The following is a 21,347-nucleotide window of genomic DNA, read 5'->3' on the forward strand; positions in this document are numbered from 1 at the left end:
ATAAAAAAATCGCATTCCACATGGACCAATATTAGCCTATGTGCCAGCACCCATGAGTGATTATTTCTTAGCCCTAATCGGACCAAGAAAACTATCGCAGCATGCTGCAACTGTAATGTGATCCTGCTTTCTCTCGCACCCGTTCAAGTCTATGGGGTGAGAGAAAAATCGCACTGTACTCGCGGTACACCAGTGTACCGCGAGTGCAGTGCGAGAATGGCAATAGCTGGCTACGGAGGAGAGAGGGAGATAAATCCCTCCCGCCCCTCCTCAGAGCTGGCCCACTCCCCCCCCCCCGCAGCTCAGGTCCGCTCGCACGTTCGGACCTCAGTCGCATGACACTCTGGCTCTGCTGTACTGCCAGCGTGAGCCGAGTGTCATGCGAAGAAATCGCATGACACTCTGGCTCTGCTGTACTGCCAGCGTGAGCAGAGTGTCATGCGAAGAAATCGAAGTAATCCCCGTGTGACCCCAGCCTTATACTCATCATATTGTGTATGTGTGTATAATATGTCACATTTACACTTCTCAGCTCATGACTTTGGGTGAGCCTTCAAAGGTTAAGTTAGCTCCTCTTACTCAATCTTGCACTCATCCTCTGTTATATGCTATAAAGTGGGCATAAATCCCACTCCAACACAATCCATACAGCCCGGATATACAACAGCTTTCAACAAGCATCGTACACATGGGTTGAAGAGTTCATGGAATATAAACTACTGTCCAACAGTCAAAAGGCCACACACCCTGAAAGGCTGTGGATGTTGTAGAGCATACAAACAGCTCATTCATAAAAAGTACAGTTCTTAGCCTGTACCAGTCGATCACTCTTTGTTCGTTGTACGTTTAATATATACATCTGTATGTAAAACCTCTTCACATGTAGAGCACTATGGAATCAATGTTGCTTTAAAAATGTGTATATAAATGGCTATAGATTCAGCTATTCAGTATTCTGCAATAATAACTTTTTTTTTATTTTCTTTTTCAGATAGCCGACCAAATGTTTTTTCACAGTGATTATCGGCCTCTTATTCGTGATGCAAACAATTATGTCCTGGATGAACAAACACAGCAGGCGCCACATCTTATGCCACCTCCATTTTTAGTAGATGTTGATGGTAATCCACATCCAGCCAGATTCCAACGTCTGGTTCCTGGTCGTGAAAACTGCAGAGATGAGCAGCTCATTCCTCAGATGGGCGTTACTTCATCAGGTATGCTAAAAAGCAAACCCTTACAAATGTTAAAATTGCAGGAAGTGTACCTCTGCTTTGTACCTAATATTTACCAGCATATGAGAAATATAGATTTATGTACATTGCCATTTGCAGTAAATAAAAACCTTATGCCTGAAATCTTTAATTTAATACCACCAAATGGTATGATATTTGCCATGTTATACTCTATTACTGCCTTCTCCACCAATATTTTGGGTTGTTCCAATGCATGAAAAGTGTAAAGAAAAAAATGTAAACTGAGCATAAAAAATAAACCAAAAAACCCTCACTGTTTTGTTTCTACGGGTTTTATACTGATTTGTGTCTCAATGGTAACAGACATCACACGTACACTGCACAGTCTGATCTTGCAGTCATGCTCCAATTGATTCGTCTTTTATTTAGTCTTCCTACCAGACATCTTAACATATAGCAGGAGACAGCTGTAGACAGAGAAAAATGTGCCATTTTTAATTAAAGGGGCTCTCCAAGAATGAGGTAAAAATGGAGTTCCTGATATCATTCAAACTGCAGCTTGACCTAATCACATCAGTATGGACTGCAGACTGAAGACATACAGCTCCCGAGACCTGTGTCCACTCAGCGCTATATCACACATACCTCAGTCAGCAGCTCTTATATGGCAAGAAATGTTTTAACCCATGTTGTGCTTGATGAAGAGATTTCCAGCTCAATCCCCATCCTTTGTCAGTCTGCAAGTCAACCTCCCCTTCCCCCACCTCTTGTTCTCTGCCAAGGAAGAAATGTATTTCTTCACTTATGACAGCTTGTGCTCCCTGATGGAGGTGTGTGATACAGCTTTTGTCAGTTGAAACACGAGTCTTCAGAACTATATCTCTTCAGTCTGTTGCCTGTACTGACACAAGGCTGGGACCGCCAGCAATTTGAGTAATAGCAGGGATGCCATTCTATCTCCTTCTCGGCTAACTCCTTTATTGCAAAGTTGCTTTATCTTAGATACATGGGGGCAATGCTTTCAGGGAAAACAGACATGATTAATATGGTTGTTTTGGGGAGTGGAAAAAAAAGAAATCTGATTCCATTTTTAAGTGATACCTTAACTCAAAAATACGCATCCCACTTTTCTTTATCGTTCCTTTGGGAGACCCAGACCTTGGGTGTTTAGCTTCTGCCTCCGGAGGACACACAAAGTACTACACTTAAAAGTGTAGCTCCTCCCTCTGAGCTTATACACCCCCTGGTGAGCCAGTCCCAGCCAGTTTATCGCTTTGTGTTCAGGAGGCATACATCCACACATGCATTCTCATATGATTTTCTTCGGCGCTCTATTGGGAGACCCAGACGATTGGGTGTATAGCTACTGCCTCCGGAGGCCACACAAAGCATTACACTAAAAAGTGTAAGGCCCCTCCCCTTCTGGCTATACACCCCCCGTGGGATCACGGGCTGCTCAGTTTTCAAGCTTTGTGCGAAGGAGGCACACATCCATGCATAAGCTCCACTGTTTAGTCAGCAGTAGCTGCTGACTATATCGGATGGAAGAAAAGAGGGCCCATACTAGGGCCCCCAGCATGCTCCCTTTTCACCCCACTTGCGGTTTGTAAGGTTGAGGTACGTATTGCTGGTACGGAGGCTGGAGCCCACATGCTGTTTTCCTTCCCCATCCCCCTGAGGGGCTCTGAGGAAGTGGGATCTTTCCGGCCACCAAGCCCTGAGGCCGGGCTCCATCCACAGACCCATAGAACCTGCTGGATGTGGAGCGGGAGTGCCGTTCAGGGACAAGGCCCTGCAACTTTCAGGTACTCTGTGTCCCCGTATGGCAGGCCACGCACACTCCAGGCTTGCTGGGTGTGCTAGTACGCCGGGGACTGTAGCGCTGTGCGCTGGGCTTATAGTCCCTGCAGATTACTGGGGGACTTTACGTGTGGGGACCGCCGCGCCGACCGCCCCTGGAGCGGCGGCGCAGCTGCGACTTGTAGTGCGCCGGGGAAGCGCCGACCGCGCTTTTACGGCGGCGGCGCTTCTAACTTTAGTCCCCGGCTTTTGCGGCCTAGCGCCGCTTCGTTCCCGCCCCCACCCTGTCACTCAGGGAAAGGGAGAGACGCTGTTCTATAGCAGCGCCGAGGGCTGGAGCCTTATTTGCATTCTCCAGCCCCCTTCACTAGACACAGTGGGCGCCGGGTTCCCGCTCTTGTCTCGGGCACGCCCTCGGCCCGCCCCTCTCCTCTGGACGCCGGCAGCCATTCCGGCACGCAGAGCGGGAAAACGGAGACAAGCGCTGAGCTACCAGCACAGGATTCCGGCGCCACACACCCGCTTTTGTGCGGGCGGTAAGCGGCAAAAGTGCTGACCCACTAATGCCGAAGTGTCCTGTTGTACTTTTGTACGGTCGCTATTCAGGATGCAGACCTAGAAACAGCAGCAAAAGATCAGGGGTGCTAAAGCACAGACTCTATATGCTGCTTGTCTTGCATGTGCTGCAGTGTCATGTGTCCTTTATGCTTGTATGCTTTACATTGCACTGTAAGGGCTATTCTTGGCTGTCTACCCGCCTAGATGGCTAGACAGCGGCAGCAAACAGCAATGGTGCTAAGGCACAAGCTTTCAATGCTGCTTGGATTGCATGTACTGCAGAGTTTATTTTCATGCTTGTACATTCACTGCATGTCGCTATTCTTGGCTAATGCTCCTTGATGACTAGACAACAGCAGCAGAAAAGCAAGGGTGCTAAGGCACAAGCTTTCAATGCTGCTTGGATTGCATGTGCTGCAGTGGTTATTTTCATGCTTGTATGCTATACATTCACTGTATGTCGCTTTTCTTGGCTAATGCTCCTGAATAACTAGACAACGGCAGCAGAAAAGCAAAGGTGCCAAGGCACAGGCTTTCTATGCTCCTTGTACTGCATGTGCTGAAGTGTTTATTGTACTTCATGCTTGTATGCTATACATTGCACTGTACGGTCGCTATTCTTGGCTAATGCTCCTAGATGGCTAGACAGCAACAGCAAAAAAAAAAAAAAAAAGCATGGGTGCCAAGGCACAGGCTTTCTATGCTGCTTGTACTGCATGCGATACTGTTCCAGGACCCCCAGTGTGTGCAATTACTCAACGGGGTCTCTGCTACAGGTGGCCAAAAGAACCACCTGTGATCCCTGTCCAGGGACAGGGACGGAGTTGCAGTTTCCGCTGATATATTGTCTGTGACTATGACTAACATCTTACAGACTTTGCAGTCCAGACAGACCTTGGGCAATGTTGATTCAATGCCCCTGGCCACCCTGATTTCGAAACAAATAATGGCTCCAGGAGGGTCCCATGCATCCCAGGGTGCAGGCTCTGACACGGACGACAGTCCCAGACGGCCTAAGCGAGCTCCCTAAGAACGGCCCTCGACTTCATCACAGTACTCTCTGTATGATGATGCAGACGTAGCTGTTCAGGACTCTGATCCTGAGACCGCTCTCAATCCGGATACACCGGATGGTGACACTATAGTGAATAATCTTATAGCGTCCATCAATGGAAGGTTGGGTATTTCTCCCTCAACTCCTCCAGTGGAGCGGTCAGCTTCACAGCAGAAGAAATCCCTATTTCGGTATCTCAAGCGTATATTGAGTACTTTTCTGGTCACTCTGACTCCAGAGAAGCAGTCCAGGAACACCACGCTTATCCCGATAAGCGTTTCTCCAACCGTATTGAGGATACGCGTTGTCTCTTCCCCCCTGACGTGCTCAAGCGCTCCAAGGGTGGATCCCCCAATCTCCAGGCTTGCGGCTAGATCTATAGTTGCAGTGGAAGATGGGACTTCACTTAAAGGTGCCATTGACAGACAGATAGCCCTCTGGTTGCAATCTGTCTATGAAGCTATCGGCGGGTCGGTTGCCCCGGCATTCGCAGCCATAGAGGCACTCCAAGCTATTTCAGCTAGTATTGCGCAGAGGGACGCGGTCACATGTACATCTTGGCCGCAGTAGCGTCCTTCACCTCGCAATGTCGGCATTGCGACTCAAGCTGTTTATGCTGTCCTGGACTCTACGAGCCGTACGTCAGTGGCGTCCGCCAACTCCGTGTTGTTACGCTCCTAGTGTTAAGGGATTGGAGCAGATGCTGCTTCCACATAAGTGCTTAACCAGATTGCCTTTATCTGGTGACAGACTGTTTCGTGAGCGGTTGGATTAAATCATTCAACTGTCCAAGGGTACGGATTCTTCCTTACCCCAGCTATCAAACAAGACCCATCAGGAGAAGGGACAGTCGAGGTTTCGGTCCTTCCCAGGCTCGGGCACGTCCCAATTGCCCTCGTCCAACAGGACTCAAAAGGCTCAGAGGGGCGCAGGTTCCTGGCGGGCTCGATCACGCCCGGAGAAGGCAGCCGGAGGAACCGCTACCAAGGCGGTTTCCTCATGACTTTCAGCCCTCTCTCTCCGCGTCCGCGGTCGGTGGCAGACTCCCCCGCTTTAGCGACATTTAACTGCCACAGGTCAATGGCCGGTGGGTGAGAGACAGTTTGTCGCAAAAACTTCCTCACCGGCCGAGCCGAGGCTCTTCTGCAGGCAGTAGGAGTCGTAATCCCGGTTCCTCCTCAGGAACAAGAGACACTTTTTACTCCGATCTGGTCGGGGTGACAAAATAGGACGACTCCTTCCGTTCCGTTCTGGACCTTAAACTGCTCAACAAGCACGTGAAAACCAGGCGGTTCCGGATGGAATCCCTCCGCTCCGTCATTGCCTCAATGTCTCAAGGAGATTTCCTAGCATCAATAGACATCAGGATGCTTATCTCCACGTGCCGATTGCTCCAGAGCACCGGCGTTTGCTACGATTCGTTATTGAAGACGAGCATCTTCGGTTCGTAGCCCTACCCTTCGGTCTGGCGACAGCCCCACGGGTTTTCACCAAGTTCATGGCAGCAGTGGGACCACTCCCGCACTCTCAGGGTCACCCTGTGATCCCTTACTTAGACCATCTACTTGTCAAGGCACTCTTTTAAGAGGCATGCCAACACAGCCTGAACATGGCGCTGGAGACTTCCCAGAGTTTCGGGTGGGTCCTCAACTTTTCAAAGTTAAACCCAATCGCTGGCATATCTTAGCTTGGGGTTTCACACTCTCTCAGCGATGGTGAAGCTTCCACTGGACAAACAGCGGTCACTACAGACGGGGGTGCAGTCTCTCCTTCAAAGAGACACCTCATCCAGAGGCAGTCCCTTTCACGCAGTTTCATCTGCGTCCACTTCAATAGAACATTCTTCGCTAATGGGAGGGGAAGTCGATGTCCCTACACAGGAACGTCCCCCTTTCTCAGACGATCAAGGACTCTCTTCAGAGGAGTCCACTCTTCAGATCAATTGTCTGGAGCTCTGGGCAGTGTATATTGCCCTGCAAGACTTCCTGCAGTGGCTGGAAGGCAAACAGATCCGAATTCAGTCGGACAATCCACAGCGGTGGCATACATCAACCACCAAGGCGGACTACGCAGTCGGCGAGCCTCCCAGGAAGTCCGCCGGATTCTGCTAGGGGTGGAAGACAGAGCATACACCATATCCGCAGTTCACATCCCGGGCGTAGAAAACTGGGAAGCAGACTTCCTCAGTCACCAGGGCGTGGACGCAGGAGAATGGTCTCTGCACCCGGACGGGTTTCACGAATCGGCACAACAGCAAGGTCCCGGTTTTCATGACGATCAAAGAATTCTGGCGACAGGCATCTCACGGTCGGTCAACCGTGGGCACTACCAGACCGGCCAGACTTACTGTCCCAAGGGCCGTTTTTCCATCTGAATTCTACGGCCCTGAACCTACTGTGTGGCCATTGCGTCCTAGATCCTAGTGTCCTCAGGATTATCCCAAGGGGTCGTTGCCACCATGAGACAGGCTATGAAGCCCACGTCTGCTAAGATCTACCACGGAAGTGGAAGATTTTCTTTTACTGGTGCTCTGTACAAGGAGTGTCCCCCTGGCCATTGGCATTGCCTACTTTTCTTTCCTTCCTGCAATCTGGGTTGGAAAAGGGCTTGTCGCTCGGCTCCCTTAAAGGGCAAGTCTCGGCGCTATTGGTGTTTTTTCAGAAGCGTCTAGCACGACGTCCGCAGGTACGCACGTTCCTGCAGGGGGTTTGTCATATCGTCCCCCCGTACGAGCGGCCGTTAGATCCATGGGATCTGAACAGGGTACTAGTTGCTCTCCAGAAGCCGCCTTTCGAGTCTCTGACGGATGTTTCACTCTCTCGACTATCACGGAAAGTGGCCTTTCTGGTAGCGATCACGTCTCTTCGGAGAGTGTCTGAGCTAGCAGCGCTGTCATCCAAGGCTCCCTCCCTGGTGGTCCACCAGGACAAGGTAGTGCTGCGCCCCATTCAGGAGTTTCTCCCTAAGGTAGTATCCTAGTTTCATATTAATCAGGATATCTCCTTACCTTCCTTTTGTCCTCATCCGGTTCACCGGTATGAAAAGGATTTACATTTGTTAGATCTGGTGAGAGCACTCAGAATCTACATTTCCCGCACGGCGCCCCTGCGCCGCTCTGATGCACTCTTTGTCCTTGTCGCTGGCCAGCACAAGGGGTCGCAGGCTTCTAAAGCCTCCCTGGCTCGATGGATCAAAGAACCAATTCTGGAAGCCTACCGTTCTGCGGGGCTTCCGGTTCCTTCAGGGCTGAAGGCCCATTCAACCAGAGCCGTGGGTGCGTCCTGGGCATTACGACACCAGGCTTCGGCTCAACAAGTGTGCCAGGCAGCTACCTGGTCGAGTTTGCACACTTTCACCAAACATTATCAGGTGCATACCTATGCTTCGGCGGACGCCAGCCTAGGTAGAAGAGTCCTGCAGGCGGCAGTGGCCTCCTCGTAGAGGAGGGCTGTCTTGCAGCTCTAACTTGAGGTATTTTGTTACCCACCCAGGGACTGCTTTTGGACGTCCCAATCGTCTGGGTCTCCCAATAGAGCGCCGAAGAAGAAGGGAATTTTGTTACTTACCGTAAATTCCTTTTCTTCTAGCTCTTATTGGGAGACCCAGCACCCGCCCTGTTGTCCTTCGGGATTTTTGGTTTGTTTGCGGGTACACATGTTGTTCATGTTGAACGGTTTTCAGTTCTCCGATGTTACTCGGAGTGAATTTGTTTAAACCAGTTATTGGCTTTCCTCCTTCTTGCTTTAGCACTAAAACTGAGCAGCCCGTGATCCCACGGGGGGTGTATAGCCAGAAGGGGAGGGGCCTTACACTTTTTAGTGTAATGCTTTGTGTGGCCTCCGGAGGCAGTAGCTATACACCCAATCGTCTGGGTCTCCCAATAAGAGCTAGAAGAAAAGGAATTTACGGTAAGTAACAAAATTCCCTTCTTTTTGCTTTTTGGAAAGAGATTGAAGAAGTGCGGGTCCACGTCTGGACTCCCGGCATGTCCCTTCTCACCCCACTGTGTCGGTGGTGTTGTAAGGTTGATTTCCAAGGCTGGAGCCTTACATGCCGTGCTCCTTCACCATCCCTCCTGGGCTCTGGATTGAAGTGGGAGCCAGCGCGGTCTTCATGCCTGGCAGGAGACCAGTCTCCGTCCACAGGCCCTTCAGGACTCTGCTGGACCGGAGCACTCATCCCCAGGGACCTGGCCCTGCATCTCAGCAGCTAAGTACCTGAGACGTTCATATGTTGGGGGTCTCTGTCCTTTATTGTATGGGGAGAGTGTGTTTGCTGTACTTGTTTTTGTCATTTCCGGCGGGTTCTCTGGCTTTCGCCCGAGAACCGCGCCGATGGTGCCTGCGCGTCGGCCTCGCTGCTCAAATTTAGGCCCCGGCTTCGCCGGAGGCCTAGTTTCTGTAATCTGCCCTCGCATGTCACTCATGCAGAGGGACAGGCACGGCTCCTCCCGGCGGCCGTCCTGCACAGGGGAGGGACACTCCCCACTGCTTGTGAGTGACTCCTCCCCTGCAGGTCTCTATGGCCCTCCAGATCCCGCCTTCCTACAGGGACGCCCCCTGTCCCGCCCCCTCTGTTCGCTCCGGCGGCCATTTTCTTGGACAGCGTTCACTCTGCGCTGGGCCATCCTGCACTCTGCATCCCTGCTGAGGTGCTGTGCATTGGGGATCCGGGCTTCGGGATCTGGAGGGCACACAACACCGCTTTCAGCGGTCTGGTAAGCCACAGCCGGTCTCTGGTTGTGGACCTCTGTATATACTCCCTGGGGTTCATTCTATTTGTAGAAGCTGTCCCCACTCCAGCAGCATGTCTCACACGAGGAGCAAGGCTCCAAAGCTTTATACTGTATGCGCTGCATGTAAGCTCCTGCTGCCTGAACCGAGCACCTATCCACATTGTGATGTCTGCTCTAACTTGGAGGTGCTGCAGCCTGGAGTCTCACCCCCAGTGGTCTCTCAGGCTGTTTCTGCACCTGTGGCTGAACCCCCGGCCTGGGTAGAGTCCTTCTCTAGGTCTATCTCACACTCATTTGCTGAGTCCATGGGACTTCTGTCCAGGACTCTGATGAATATGCATCAGCCCCCTTCACAGGGTGCCTCTAATGCTCTTGCTAAGGGTCCTTTAGGATCCCTATCATCTGACCTCCGTCCACCGGAGCTCACAGAGGATTCATCATCAGGGCACAGACCCCGTCCTCCTAAGAGGCGCCGCAGGGTTTCCCCTCCCTCCTCATCCCGCGGTTCTGATTCAAGAGCTGATTCGCAAGATGAGGAGGATGCCTTTACAGGGGGCTCGGAGGCTAACTCCATGTGCCCCATTGATCTTTCCGAGGGTGACTCAGAACTTAGTGACTTGATTGCTTCCATTAATTCTGTACTGGATCTCAATCCGCCAGTATCAGAGGAGCAACCCTCTCTGGCAGAAAAGCACCAGTTTACCTCGCCTAAGAGAGTGAAGAGTGTGTTCTTTAACCACTCCAGTTTTCAGACCGCTGTGACCAAACCCAGGGCCTGCCCTGACAAACGCTTCCCAAAGCGTGGTTCTGATGACCATTTTCCCTTTCCACCTGAGGTGGTCAAGGAGTGGTCTCACTCCCCAAAGGTAGACACTCCGGTGTCTAGGCTCTTAGCCCGGACCGTTGTGTCGGTGGCTGATGGCACTTCCCTTAGGGATGCCACTGACCGTCAGATTGACCTTCTGGCCAAATCTGTGTATGAAGCGGCTGGGGCCGCGTTTTCCCCAACTTTTGCAGCAGTGTGGGCTCTCAAAGCCATCTCTGCTTCTCTTGAGGAGATACATTCCCTCACCAGGGAATCTATGCCCGAGATGGTTGCCTTAACTTCTCAGGCTTCAGCTTTTTCATCTTATGCCATGTCTGCCATGCTAGAGGCTGCTCACCGAACTGCGGTGGCTTCGGCTAATTCTCTCGTTATCCGCAGGATCTTGTGGCTTAGAGAGTGGAAGGCAGATGCTTCTTCAAAGAAGTACCTTGCTGGGCTCCCTTTTGCTGGTTCCCGGCTGTTTGGTGAACAGCTGGATGAAATTATTAAAGAAGCTACTGGCGGGAAGAGTACTTCCATGCCACAAACCAAGACCAGGAAACCTGCCCAGGCTAGGAATCAGTCGAGGTTTCACTCCTTTCGTTCCTCCAACTGGTCGTCCTCTAAGCCCTCCGCCTCGTCCGCTAACTCAGCTAAGGACCAGAAATCCAACTGGCGCCCAAAAGCGCGTCCGCAGAAGACCGCAGGAGGTCCTGCCACTAAGGCAGCCTCCTGTGACTCTCTGCCCGCTCCAGCAACGTCCTTAGTCGGTGGCAGGCTCTCCCACTTTGGCGACGCTTGGTTTCAACAAGTCTCTGATCAGTGGGTGAGAGAGATCATCTCTCACGGCTACAGGATAGAATTCTCTTCCAGCCCGCCAAACAGATTTTTTCTCTCAACTCCCCCCTGCTCCAAGGCTGCCGCCTTCTCACAGGCCGTGGCAGCCTTGCAGGCCAACGGAGTAATTGTACCTGTTCCCGCCCGGGAACGGTTCAGAGGTTTTTACTCAAACCTCTTCCTAGTTCCCAAAAAGGACGGTACCTTCTGGCCCATCCTGGATCTCAAGCTTCTCAACAAGCATGTTCGGGTGCGGCACTTTCGCATGGAGTCTCTGCGATCAGTCATTGCCTCAATGACCCAATAGGATTTCCTAGCGTCCATCGACATCAGAGATGCCTATCTACATGTGCCAATTGCAGTTTCACACCAGCGTTGGCTACACTTTGCAATAGGAGAAGATCATTTCCAATTCGTGGCTCTCCCCTTCGGGTTAGCCACGGCCCCTCGGGTATTCACCAAGGTCATGGCAGCAGTGATTGCGGTTCTTCACCTCCAGGGGTTGGCAGTGCTTCCTTACCTGGACGACCTTCTAGTCAAGGCTCCATCCAGCGCAGACTGTCAGCGGAGTGTCTCGCTCACTCTCGCCACTCTAGCCCAATTCGGGTGGCTTGTCAATCTTCCCAAATCCATTCTGTCTCCGACCCAGAGTCTCACGTACCTAGGGATGCAGTTCGAGACTTTGCCGGAACTTGTGAAGTTGCCCTTAAACAAACAGCTGTCACTCCAGTTGGCGGTGCGCTCTCTCCTGAGGCCCCGCCGTTATACCCTCAGGCGTCTGATGCAGGTGCTGGGTCAAATGGTGGCGTCCATGGAGGCTGTTCCCTTTGCCCAGTTCCATCTGCGCCCCCTGCAGCTGGACATTCTCCGCTGCTGGGACAAGCGGCCTTCCTCCTTACACAAGTTAGTGGCTCTGTCGCCACGGACCAGGAGCTCTCTTCAGTGGTGGCTTCGGCCCCTCTCCCTGTCCCAAGGGCGCTCCTTTCTGGCCCCGTCCTAGGTGATTCTCACCACGGATGCCAGTCTATCCGGCTGGGGAGCGGTATGTCTCCACCACAGAGCACAGGGCACTTGGACTCCGTCCGAGTCAGCCCTTTCAATCAATGTGCTGGAAACCAGAGCTGTGCTTCTAGCTCTCCTAGCACATTTCACCACCTGCTGGCGGGCAGGCACATTCGAGTCCAGTCAGACAACGCGACAGCGGTTGCCTACATCAATCATCAAGGCGGGACACGCAGCCGCCTGGCAATGATGGAGGTCCAACGCATCCTTCAATGGGCGGAAGACTCCAGGTCCACCATATCCGCAGTCCACATCCCAGGCGTGGACAACTGGGAGGCAGATTACCTCAGCCGTCAAAGCGTGGACGGTGGCGAGTGGTCCCTGCACCCGGCAGTATTTCAGTCGATCTGCTGCAAATGGGGCACTCCGGACGTGGACCTAATGGCATCTTGTCACGACAACAAAGTTCCTGTTTACGTGGCTCGCTCCCACGATCCTCAGGCCTTCGCCGCGGACGCTCTGGTTCAGGACTGGTCCCAGTTTCGTCTGTCCTACGTGTTTCCCCCTCTAGCTCTCTTGCCCAGAGTCCTGCGCAAGATCAGAATGGAGGGTCGTCGAGTCATCCTCATTGCACCGGACTGGCCCAGACGAGCTTGGTATCCGGACCTGCTCCAACTGTCCGTAGAGATGCTGTGGCATCTCCCGGACCGTCCAGACCTCCTCTCGCAAGGTCCGTTTCTTTGTCGCTCCATTGGGAGACCCAGACAATTGGGTGTATAGGCTATGCCTCCGGAGGCCGCACAAAGTATTACACTTAAAAGTGTTAAGCCCCTCCCCTTCTGCCTATACACCCCCCGTGCTCCCACGGGCTCCTCAGTTTTTTGCTTTGTGCGAAGGAGGTCAGACACGCACGCACAGCTCCACAGATTGGTCAGCAGCAGCTACTGACCATGTCGGATGGAAGAAAAGTGGGCCCATATAGAGCCCCCAACATGCTCCCTTCTCACCCCACTCTTGTCGGTGGTGTTGTAAGGTTGAGGTATCCATTGCGGGTACGGAGGCTGGAGTCCACATGCTGTTTTTTCCTTCCCCATCCCCCTTAGGGCTCTGGTGGAAGTGGGATCCTATCGGTCTCCAGGCACTGAGACCGCGCTTCATCCACAACTCCTGTGGAGCCTGCTGGATAGGAGCCGGGTATCGTTCAGGGACATGGCCCTGCTACTTGGAGGTACTCTGTATCCCGGTGGGGACCGCGCACAGCAACACTCCAGCTTTGCTGGGTGTGCTAGTGCACCGGGGACCACGGCGCTGACCGGGTTAATATGTGCCATTACACACTCGGCGTTGCTGAGTGTGTTTATGTATAGGGACTGCCGCACTGACCGCCGCGGCCATGGAAACTGCGGCGCGGCTGGGACTTGTAGTGCGCCGGGGACTTTCACGCCGGCCGCGCTTTTACGGCGGCCGCGTTTATTACTAGAGTCCCTGGCTTTTTGCGGCCTAGTTTCCTTTCCTCCCGCCCACAGCCCTGACAGGCAGGGGAAGGGCGGGACGCTGCACAGAACGAGCAGCACTGAGGGCTGGAGCATGTTTTGCATACTCCACCCCCCTCACTGTGCACAGTGCGGGCACCAGTTCCCGCACTTTCTGGGTCACGCCCACGGCTCCCTCCTCTCCTCAGGACGCCGGCAGCCATTCCTGTCAGCTCCTCGGACGCAGCAGAGGGGGACAAAGTCTGGGAGACCCAGGCAGGGACTCTGGTGGCCTCACAACCGCTTTAGGCGGGTGGTAAGCAGCACCTGTGGTGCTAGCCCCATTGTGCAGTAGTGTAACATTATATGTTTATGGTATATATGTTTTACACTGTATGGTGCACAGTTGATTTCTGGCTATATACCCTATTGTGTTACTCAGGGAAGATAATAGCATGGCGCCCACGAAAGGCAGGGGTGCCAAAACACAGGCTTATTATGTTGCCTGCGCCGCATGTACGACCCCGCTACCGGCAGGTTCCACTGACCCTCATTGTGTGCACTGTTCGGCCCCTGTGGCACTTACTCAGCCAGAGCCTCTGCTAAGAGGGGCCCAGGGGGAGCCACCTGCTAACACTGTTCAGGTGACTGGGACGGAGTTTGCAAAACTCTCTGAGACTATGGCTAAGATACTAGAAGCCTTGCAGTCCAGGCCGGTATCTCAGCACAGGGACTCTGTTGAATCTTTGTTCCCTGGCCCACCTCAGCTGGACCAACAATGTCCTCCCGGGGTATCTCATGGATCCCAGGCTGAGGGTTCTGACACAGACCCCAGACCGACTAAGCAAGCTCGCTTAGATTTTCCCTCGACATCATCATATTGTGCAGGGTCTCAGAGGGGGGAATCTCTGGTTGATGATGCGGAGACAGCTGATCAGGATTCTGATCCTGAGGCCGCTCTCAATCTTGATACTCCGGACGGGGACGCCATAGTGAACGACCTTATTGCGTCCATCAATCGTATGTTGGATATTTCTCCCTCAGCTCCTCCGGTGGAGGAGTCAGCCTCTCAGCAGGAGAAATTCCGTTTCAGGTTTCCCAAGCGTACACCGAGTATGTTTCTGGACCACTCTGATTTCAGAGAGGCAGTCCAGAATCACCATGCTTGTCCAGATAAGCGTTTTTTCTAAGCGCCTTAAGGATACACGTTATCCTTTTCCCCCTGACGTGGTCAAAAGTTGGGCTCAGTGTCCCAAAGTGGATCCTCCAATCTCCAGACTGGCAGCTAGATCCATACTTGCAGTGGAAGATGGGGCTTCACTCAAAGATGCCACTGACAGGCAGATGGAGCTCTGGTTGAAATCCATCTATGAAGCTATCGGCGCTTCTTTTGCCCCAGCGTTCGCAGCCGTATGGGCGCTACAAGCTATCTCAGCAGGTCAAGCGCAAATTGACGCAGCCACACGCACGTCTGCGCCACAGGTGGCGTCCATAACCACTCAGACGTCGGCATTTGCGTCTTACGCTATTAATGCTGTCCTGGACTCTGCGAGCCGTACGGCGGTTGCAGCCGCCAATTCGGTGGTACTCCGCAGGGCCTTGTGGCTACGGGAATGGAAGGCAGATTCTGTTTCCAAAAAGCGCTTAACCAGTTTGCCAATTTCTGGCGACCGATTGTTTGGCGAGCGTTTGGATGAAATCATCAAACAATCCAAGGGAAGGATACATCCTTACCCCAGCCCAAACCGAACATACCCCAACAGAGGAATGGGCAGTCGGGGTTTCGGTCCTTTCGGGGCGCGGGCAGGTCCCAATTCTCCTCGTCCAAAAGGCCTCAGAAAGATCAAAGGAACTCTGACGCATGGCGGTCTAAGTCACGTCCTAAAAAGGCCACCGGAGGTGCCGCTACCAAAGCGGCTTCCTCATGACTTTCGGCCTCCTCACTCCGCATCTTCGGTCGGTGGCAGGCTCTCCCGCTTTTGCGACGCCTGGCTGCCACGGGTAAAAGACCGTTGGGTGAGAGACATTCTGTCTCACGGTTACAAGATAGAGTTCACCTCTCGTCCCCCGACTCGATTCTTCAGGTCATCCCCGCCTCCCGAGCGAGCCGAGGCTCTTCTGCAGGCGCTGGGCACTCTGAAGGCAGAAGGAGTGGTGGTCCCTGTTCCTCTTCAGCAACAGGGCCACGGTTTTTACTCCAACTTGTTTGTGGACCCAAAGAAGGACGGGTCTTTCCGTCCTGTCCTGGACTTGAAACTTCTCAACAAACACGTAAAGACCAGGCGGTTCCGGATGGAATCCCTCCGCTCCGTCATCGCCTCAATGTCCCAAGGAGATTTCCTTGCATCGATCGATATCAAAGATGCTTATCTCCACGTACCGATTTCTCCAGAGCACCAGCGCTTCTTGCGCTTCGCCATAGAAAACGAACACCTGCAGTTCGTGGCACTGCCGTTCGGCCTGGCAACAGCCCCACGGGTTTTCACCAAGGTTATGGCTACTGTAGTAGCGGTCCTCCACTCTCAGGGTCACTCGGTGATCCCTTACTTGGACGATCTCCTGATCAAGGCACCCTCTCAAGAGGCATGCCAACACAGCCTCGACGCTACCCTGGAGACTCTCCAGAGTTTCGGGTGGATCATCAATTTTCCAAAGTCAAATCTGACACCGGCCCAATCGCTCACATACCTTGGCATGGAGTTTCATACCCTCTCAGCGATAGTGAAGCTTCCGCTGATCAAGCAGCGGTCACTACAGACAGGGGTACAATCTCTCCTTCAAGGCCAGTCACACCCCTTGAGGCGCCTCATGCACTTCCTGGGGAAGATGGTGGCAGCAATGGAGGCAGTTCCTTTCGCGCAGTTTCACCTGCGTCCTCTTCAATGGGACATCCTACGCAAATGGGACAGGAAGCCGACGTCCCTCGACAGGAACGTCTCCCTCTCTCAGGCGACCAAAGCTTCCCTTCGGTGGTGGCTTCTTCCCACTTCATTATCGAAGGGGAAATCCTTCCTACCCCCATCCTGGGAGGTGGTCACGACGGACGCGAGTCTGTCAGGGTGGGGAGCGGTTTTTCTCCACCACAGGGCTCAGGGTACGTGGACCCAGCAAGAGTCCTCGCTTCAGATCAATGTTCTGGAAATACGGGCAGTGTATCTTGCCCTGAAAGCGTTCCAGCAGTGGCTGGAAGGCAAGCAGATCAGAATTCAGTCGGACAATTCCACAGCGGTGGCATACATCAACCACCAAGGCGGCACACGCAGTCGGCAAGCCTTCCAGGAAGTCCGGCGGATTTTGATGTGGGTGGAAGCCACGGCCTCCACCATCTCTGCAGTTCACATTCCAGGCGTGGAAAACTGGGAAGCAGATTATCTCAGTCGCCAGGGCATGGACGCAGGGGAATGGTCCCTTCACCCGGACGTGTTTCAGGAGATCTGTTGCCGCTGGGGGGTGCCGGACGTCTACCTCATGGCGTCCCGGCACAACAACAAGGTACCGACGTTCATGGCACGGTCTCAAGATCCCAGAGCTCTGGCGGCAGACGCCTTAGTTCAGGATTGGTCGCCGTTTCAGCTCCCTTATGTGTTTCCTCCGCTGGCACTGTTGCCCAGAGTGTTACGCAAGATCAGGGCCGACTGCCGCCGCGTCATCCTCGTCGCTCCAGACTGGCCGAGGCGGTCGTGGTATCCGGATCTGTGGCATCTCGCGGTCGGCCAACCGTGGGCACTACCAGACCGACCAGACTTGCTATCTCAAGGGCCGTTTTTCCATCTGAATTCTGCGGCCCTCAACCTGACTGTGTGGCCATTGAGTCCTGGATCCTAGCGTCTTCAGGGTTATCTCAAGACGTCATTGCCACTATGAGACAGGCTAGGAAACCAACGTCCGCCAAGATCTACCACAGGACGTGGAAAATGTTCCTGTCGTGGTGCTCTGCTCAGGGTTTTTCTCCCTGGCCTTTTGCCTTGCCCACTTTTCTGTCCTTCCTTCAATCTGGACTGGAAAAGGGTTTGTCGCTCGGCTCCCTTAAGGGACAAGTCTCAGCGCTCTCTGTGTTTTTCCAGAAGCGCCTAGCCAGACTTCCACAGGTACGCATGTTCCTGCAGGGGGTTTGTCACATCGTTCCTCCTTACAAGCGGCCATTAGAACCCTGGGATCTGAACAGGGTGCTGATGGTTCTTCAGAAACCACCATTCGAGCCAATGAGAGATATTTCTCTCTCACGCCTTTCACAGAAAGTGGTTTTTCTAGTAGCAGTCACTTCACTTCGGAGAGTGTCTGAGCTAGCAGCGCTGTCATGCAAAGCCCCTTTCCTGGTTTTTCACCAGGACAAGGTGGTTCTGCGTCCGGTTCCGGAATTTCTCCCTAAGGTGGTATCCCCCTTTCATCTCAATCAGGATATCTCCTTACCTTCTTTTTGTCCTCATCCAGTTCACCAATGTGAAAAGGATTTGCACTTGTTAGATCTGGTGAGAGCACTCAGACTCTACATTTCTCGTACGGCGCCCCTGCGCCGCTCGGATGCACTCTTTGTCCTTGTCGCTGGCCAGCGTAAAGAGTCACAGGCTTCCAAATCAACCTTGGCTCGGTGGATCAAGGAGCCAATTCTCGAAGCCTACCGTTCGGCTGGGCTTCCGGTTCCCTCAGGGCTGAAGGCCCATTCTACCAGAGCCGTGGGCGCGTCCTGGGCTTTGAGGCACCAGGCTACGGCTCAGCAGGTGTGTCAGGCGGCTACCTGGTCGAGCCTGCACACTTTCACGAAACACTATCAGGTGCATACCTATGCTTCGGCGTATGCCAGCCTAGGTAGACGAGTCCTTCAGGCGGCGGTTGCCCACCTGTAGGAAGAGGCCGTTTTACGGCTCTCTTACGAGGTATTATTTTACCCACCCAGGGACTGCTTTTGGACGTCCCAATTGTCTGGGTCTCCCAATGGAGCGACAAAGAAGAAGGGAATTTTGTTTACTTACCGTAAATTCCCTTTCTTCTAGCTCCAATTGGGAGACCCCGCGCCCGCCCCTGTTTTTTTGTGTACACATGTTGTTCATGTTGAATGGTTTCAGTTCTCCGATATTCCTTCGGATTGAAGTTACTTTAAACCAGTTTATAATTCTTTTTCCTCCTTCTTGCTTTTGCACCAAAACTGAGGAGCCCGTGGGAGCACGGGGGGTGTATAGGCAGAAGGGGAGGGGCTTAACAGTTTTAAGTGTAATACTTTGTGCGGCCTCCGGAGGCATAGCCTATACACCCAATTGACTGGGTCTCCCAATTGGAGCTAGAAGAAAAGGAATTTACGGTAAGTAAACAAAATTCCCTTCTTTTCCGCCCGAATTCTGCGGCCCTCAAATTGACGGCGTGGCTCTTGAGTCCTGGATTTTGACGGCTCCTGGTATTCCCCCTGAAGTCATCTCCACTATGACTCGGGCTCGCAAGTCTTTCTCCGCTAAGATCTATCACAGGACTTGGAAAATTTTCCTGTCCTGGTGTCGGTCTACCGGCCATGCTCCTTGGCCATTCTCCTTGCCGACTCTTCTGTCTTTTCTACAGTCAGGTCTGCAGCTAGGACTGTCCCTCAACTCCCTCAAGGGACAAGTTTCGGCTCTGTTAGTTCTGTTCCAGCGGCGTCTCGCACGGCTGGCTCAGGTCCGTACCTTCATGCAGGGCGCGTCTCACATCATTCCGCCTTACCGGCGGCCCTTGGACCCCTGGGACCATAACTTGGTGCTCACGGTCTTGCAGAAACCCCCCTTTGAGCCTCTTAGGGAGGTTTCTTTGTATCGTCTTTCACAGAAAGTGGCCTTTCTGGTTGCCATAACTTCTCTCAGGAGAGTCTCTGATTTGGCTGCGCTCTCCTCGGAGTCTCCTTTTTTAGTCTTTCATCAAGACAAGGTGGTTCTCCGTCCGACTCCGGACTTTCTTCCTTTGGTGGTCTCCCCCTTCCACCTTAACCAGGACATTACCTTACCTTCCTTCTGTCCGGCCCCTGTTCATCGCTTTGAAAAAGCTCTACATACTCTTGATCTGGTGCGTGCTCTCTGGATCTATGTGTCTCGCACCGCTGCGCTTAGGCGGTGCACCTCTCTTTTTGTGCTAATCACGGTTCGGCGCAAGGGCCTCCCTGCTTTTAAGCCGACCTTAGCCCGTTGGATTAGGTCGGCCATTTCGGACGCCTACCAGAGTACGCAGGCGCCTCCCCCGCCGAGGATCAAAGCACACTCGACCAGAGCGGTCGGTGCCTCTTGGGCTTTTAGGCACCAGGCTACGGCTCAACAAGTCTGTCAGGCTGCCACTTGGGCTAGCCTGCATACCTTCTCGAAGCACTACCAAGTGCATGCTCATGCTTCGGCAGATGCGAGCTTGGGCAGACGCATCCTTCAGGCGGCGGTCGCCCATTTGTGAAGTTAGGTTCTGCCTACTTCTTAGTTTTTCTGTTTATTTCCCACGCAGGGACTGCTTTGGAACGTCCCAAGGTCTGGGTCTCCCAAAGGAACGATAAAGAAAAAGAGAATTTTGTTTACTTACCGTAAATTCTTTTTCTTATAGTTCCGTCTTGGGAGACCCAGCACCCTCCCTGTTGCCAATTTCTTTGTTCCGCGTGTTTTCACCGGCTGTTGTCGTGGACAGAGTTTCCGGTTGTTCCGGCTCTTGCTCTGTTCTACTTGTGGGTGGCTTCCTTCAGCTTTTGCACTAAACTGGCTGGGACTGGCTCACCAGGGGGTGTATAAGCTCAGAGGGAGGAGCTACACTTTTAAGTGTAGTACTTTGTGTGTCCTCCGGAGGCAGAAGCTAAACACCCAAGGTCTGGGTCTCCCAAGACGGAACTATAAGAAAAAGAATTTACGGTAAGTAAACAAAATTCTCTTTTTTGGTGCTCTATAAATCTACCATGGAAGATTAACTAAATCATATTCAATATTCTGGCTGTCAGAGGATAATTATCTTAATTTATTAAGCTTTCTCTTTGCAGTGTATTGTGTTTGTCTCCCTGGGGAGGGCATGCAACCTCCGCTCACAATTTATACTCGCCATGTTATCAAAGTGTCAGAACAACGTATATTTGTATATTGAAATTGCCCTATTCTTGATTTACTATGATATCTAGGCCTGAACCAAGTACTAAGTCAGCAGACCAGTAATGAAGTGAGTCCCCTGGATAGCCTGATCCAACGACTGCAGCAGGAGCAAGACCAGCGAATAAATGCTGGAACTGGGAACATCAGCAACCGTTCAGCCAGAGGTAACCGTAATAAATCACATATTTATTTTATGTATGCTTTTGTAGACATACAATGACTTACAACTGATGCATCATAAATAGTGATGAGTGAGCATTATCATAGTACTCGTAATGAGCAGTTGGATGCGCGAACGGGCACCACTCGAGTACCCGAATATCATTGAAGGCAATGAGGAACTTGATTATTTTTCCAGAAGAGTTCCTGGAAAAATGCTTGAGTTCCCCATTGACTTCTATTACGAGTACAGAGCAAGTGAGCAAGATGGTGCTCGCTCTTGACTAATCATAAAGTATATGATATAGGCCAGTTTTAGACAAGTTTATGGTGCAATCCAATTAGAGATTCAACTTCTGGTTTGACTGTAGGACCAAAATGGCAGCTTCATCAGAACTTTTGAAACTGTCTGTTCGGGGTCCTAAGGCTTGAGCACACACAGTGCGTAAAACAGAACAAGTGGAATGCGAGGAATGCGAAAAAAAAAATCGCATTCCACCCGGACCCATGTTACTCCATGAGGCCGCTCCCATGGGCGATTTTTTTTTTTTTCCTCAGCCCTAATCAGACCAAGAAAACAAATACAGCGGGTGGAATCAGATTAGTTTTCGCTCGCACCCATACAAATCTATGTATGTTTCTAGAGAAACATCGCG

General features: G+C 52.4%; 1 protein-coding gene across 2 annotated transcripts in view; it reads left to right on the forward strand.

Annotated features, from left to right (window-relative positions):
* Nucleotides 1-21,347, forward strand: part of PHIP (PHIP subunit of CUL4-Ring ligase complex) — a 311,948-nt gene that overhangs the window by 134,911 nt on the left and 155,690 nt on the right. For both annotated transcript variants that reach the window (XM_075340176.1, XM_075340177.1), the window contains exons 17-18: nt 992-1,217; nt 20,562-20,696. In XM_075340176.1, the coding sequence (XP_075196291.1) occupies nt 992-1,217; nt 20,562-20,696 (361 nt within the window). The remainder of the gene's footprint in view (nt 1-991; nt 1,218-20,561; nt 20,697-21,347) is intronic.

The sequence above is a fragment of the Anomaloglossus baeobatrachus genome, chromosome 3, assembly GCF_048569485.1.
Source record: "Anomaloglossus baeobatrachus isolate aAnoBae1 chromosome 3, aAnoBae1.hap1, whole genome shotgun sequence".
Lineage (NCBI taxonomy): Eukaryota > Metazoa > Chordata > Amphibia > Anura > Aromobatidae > Anomaloglossus > Anomaloglossus baeobatrachus.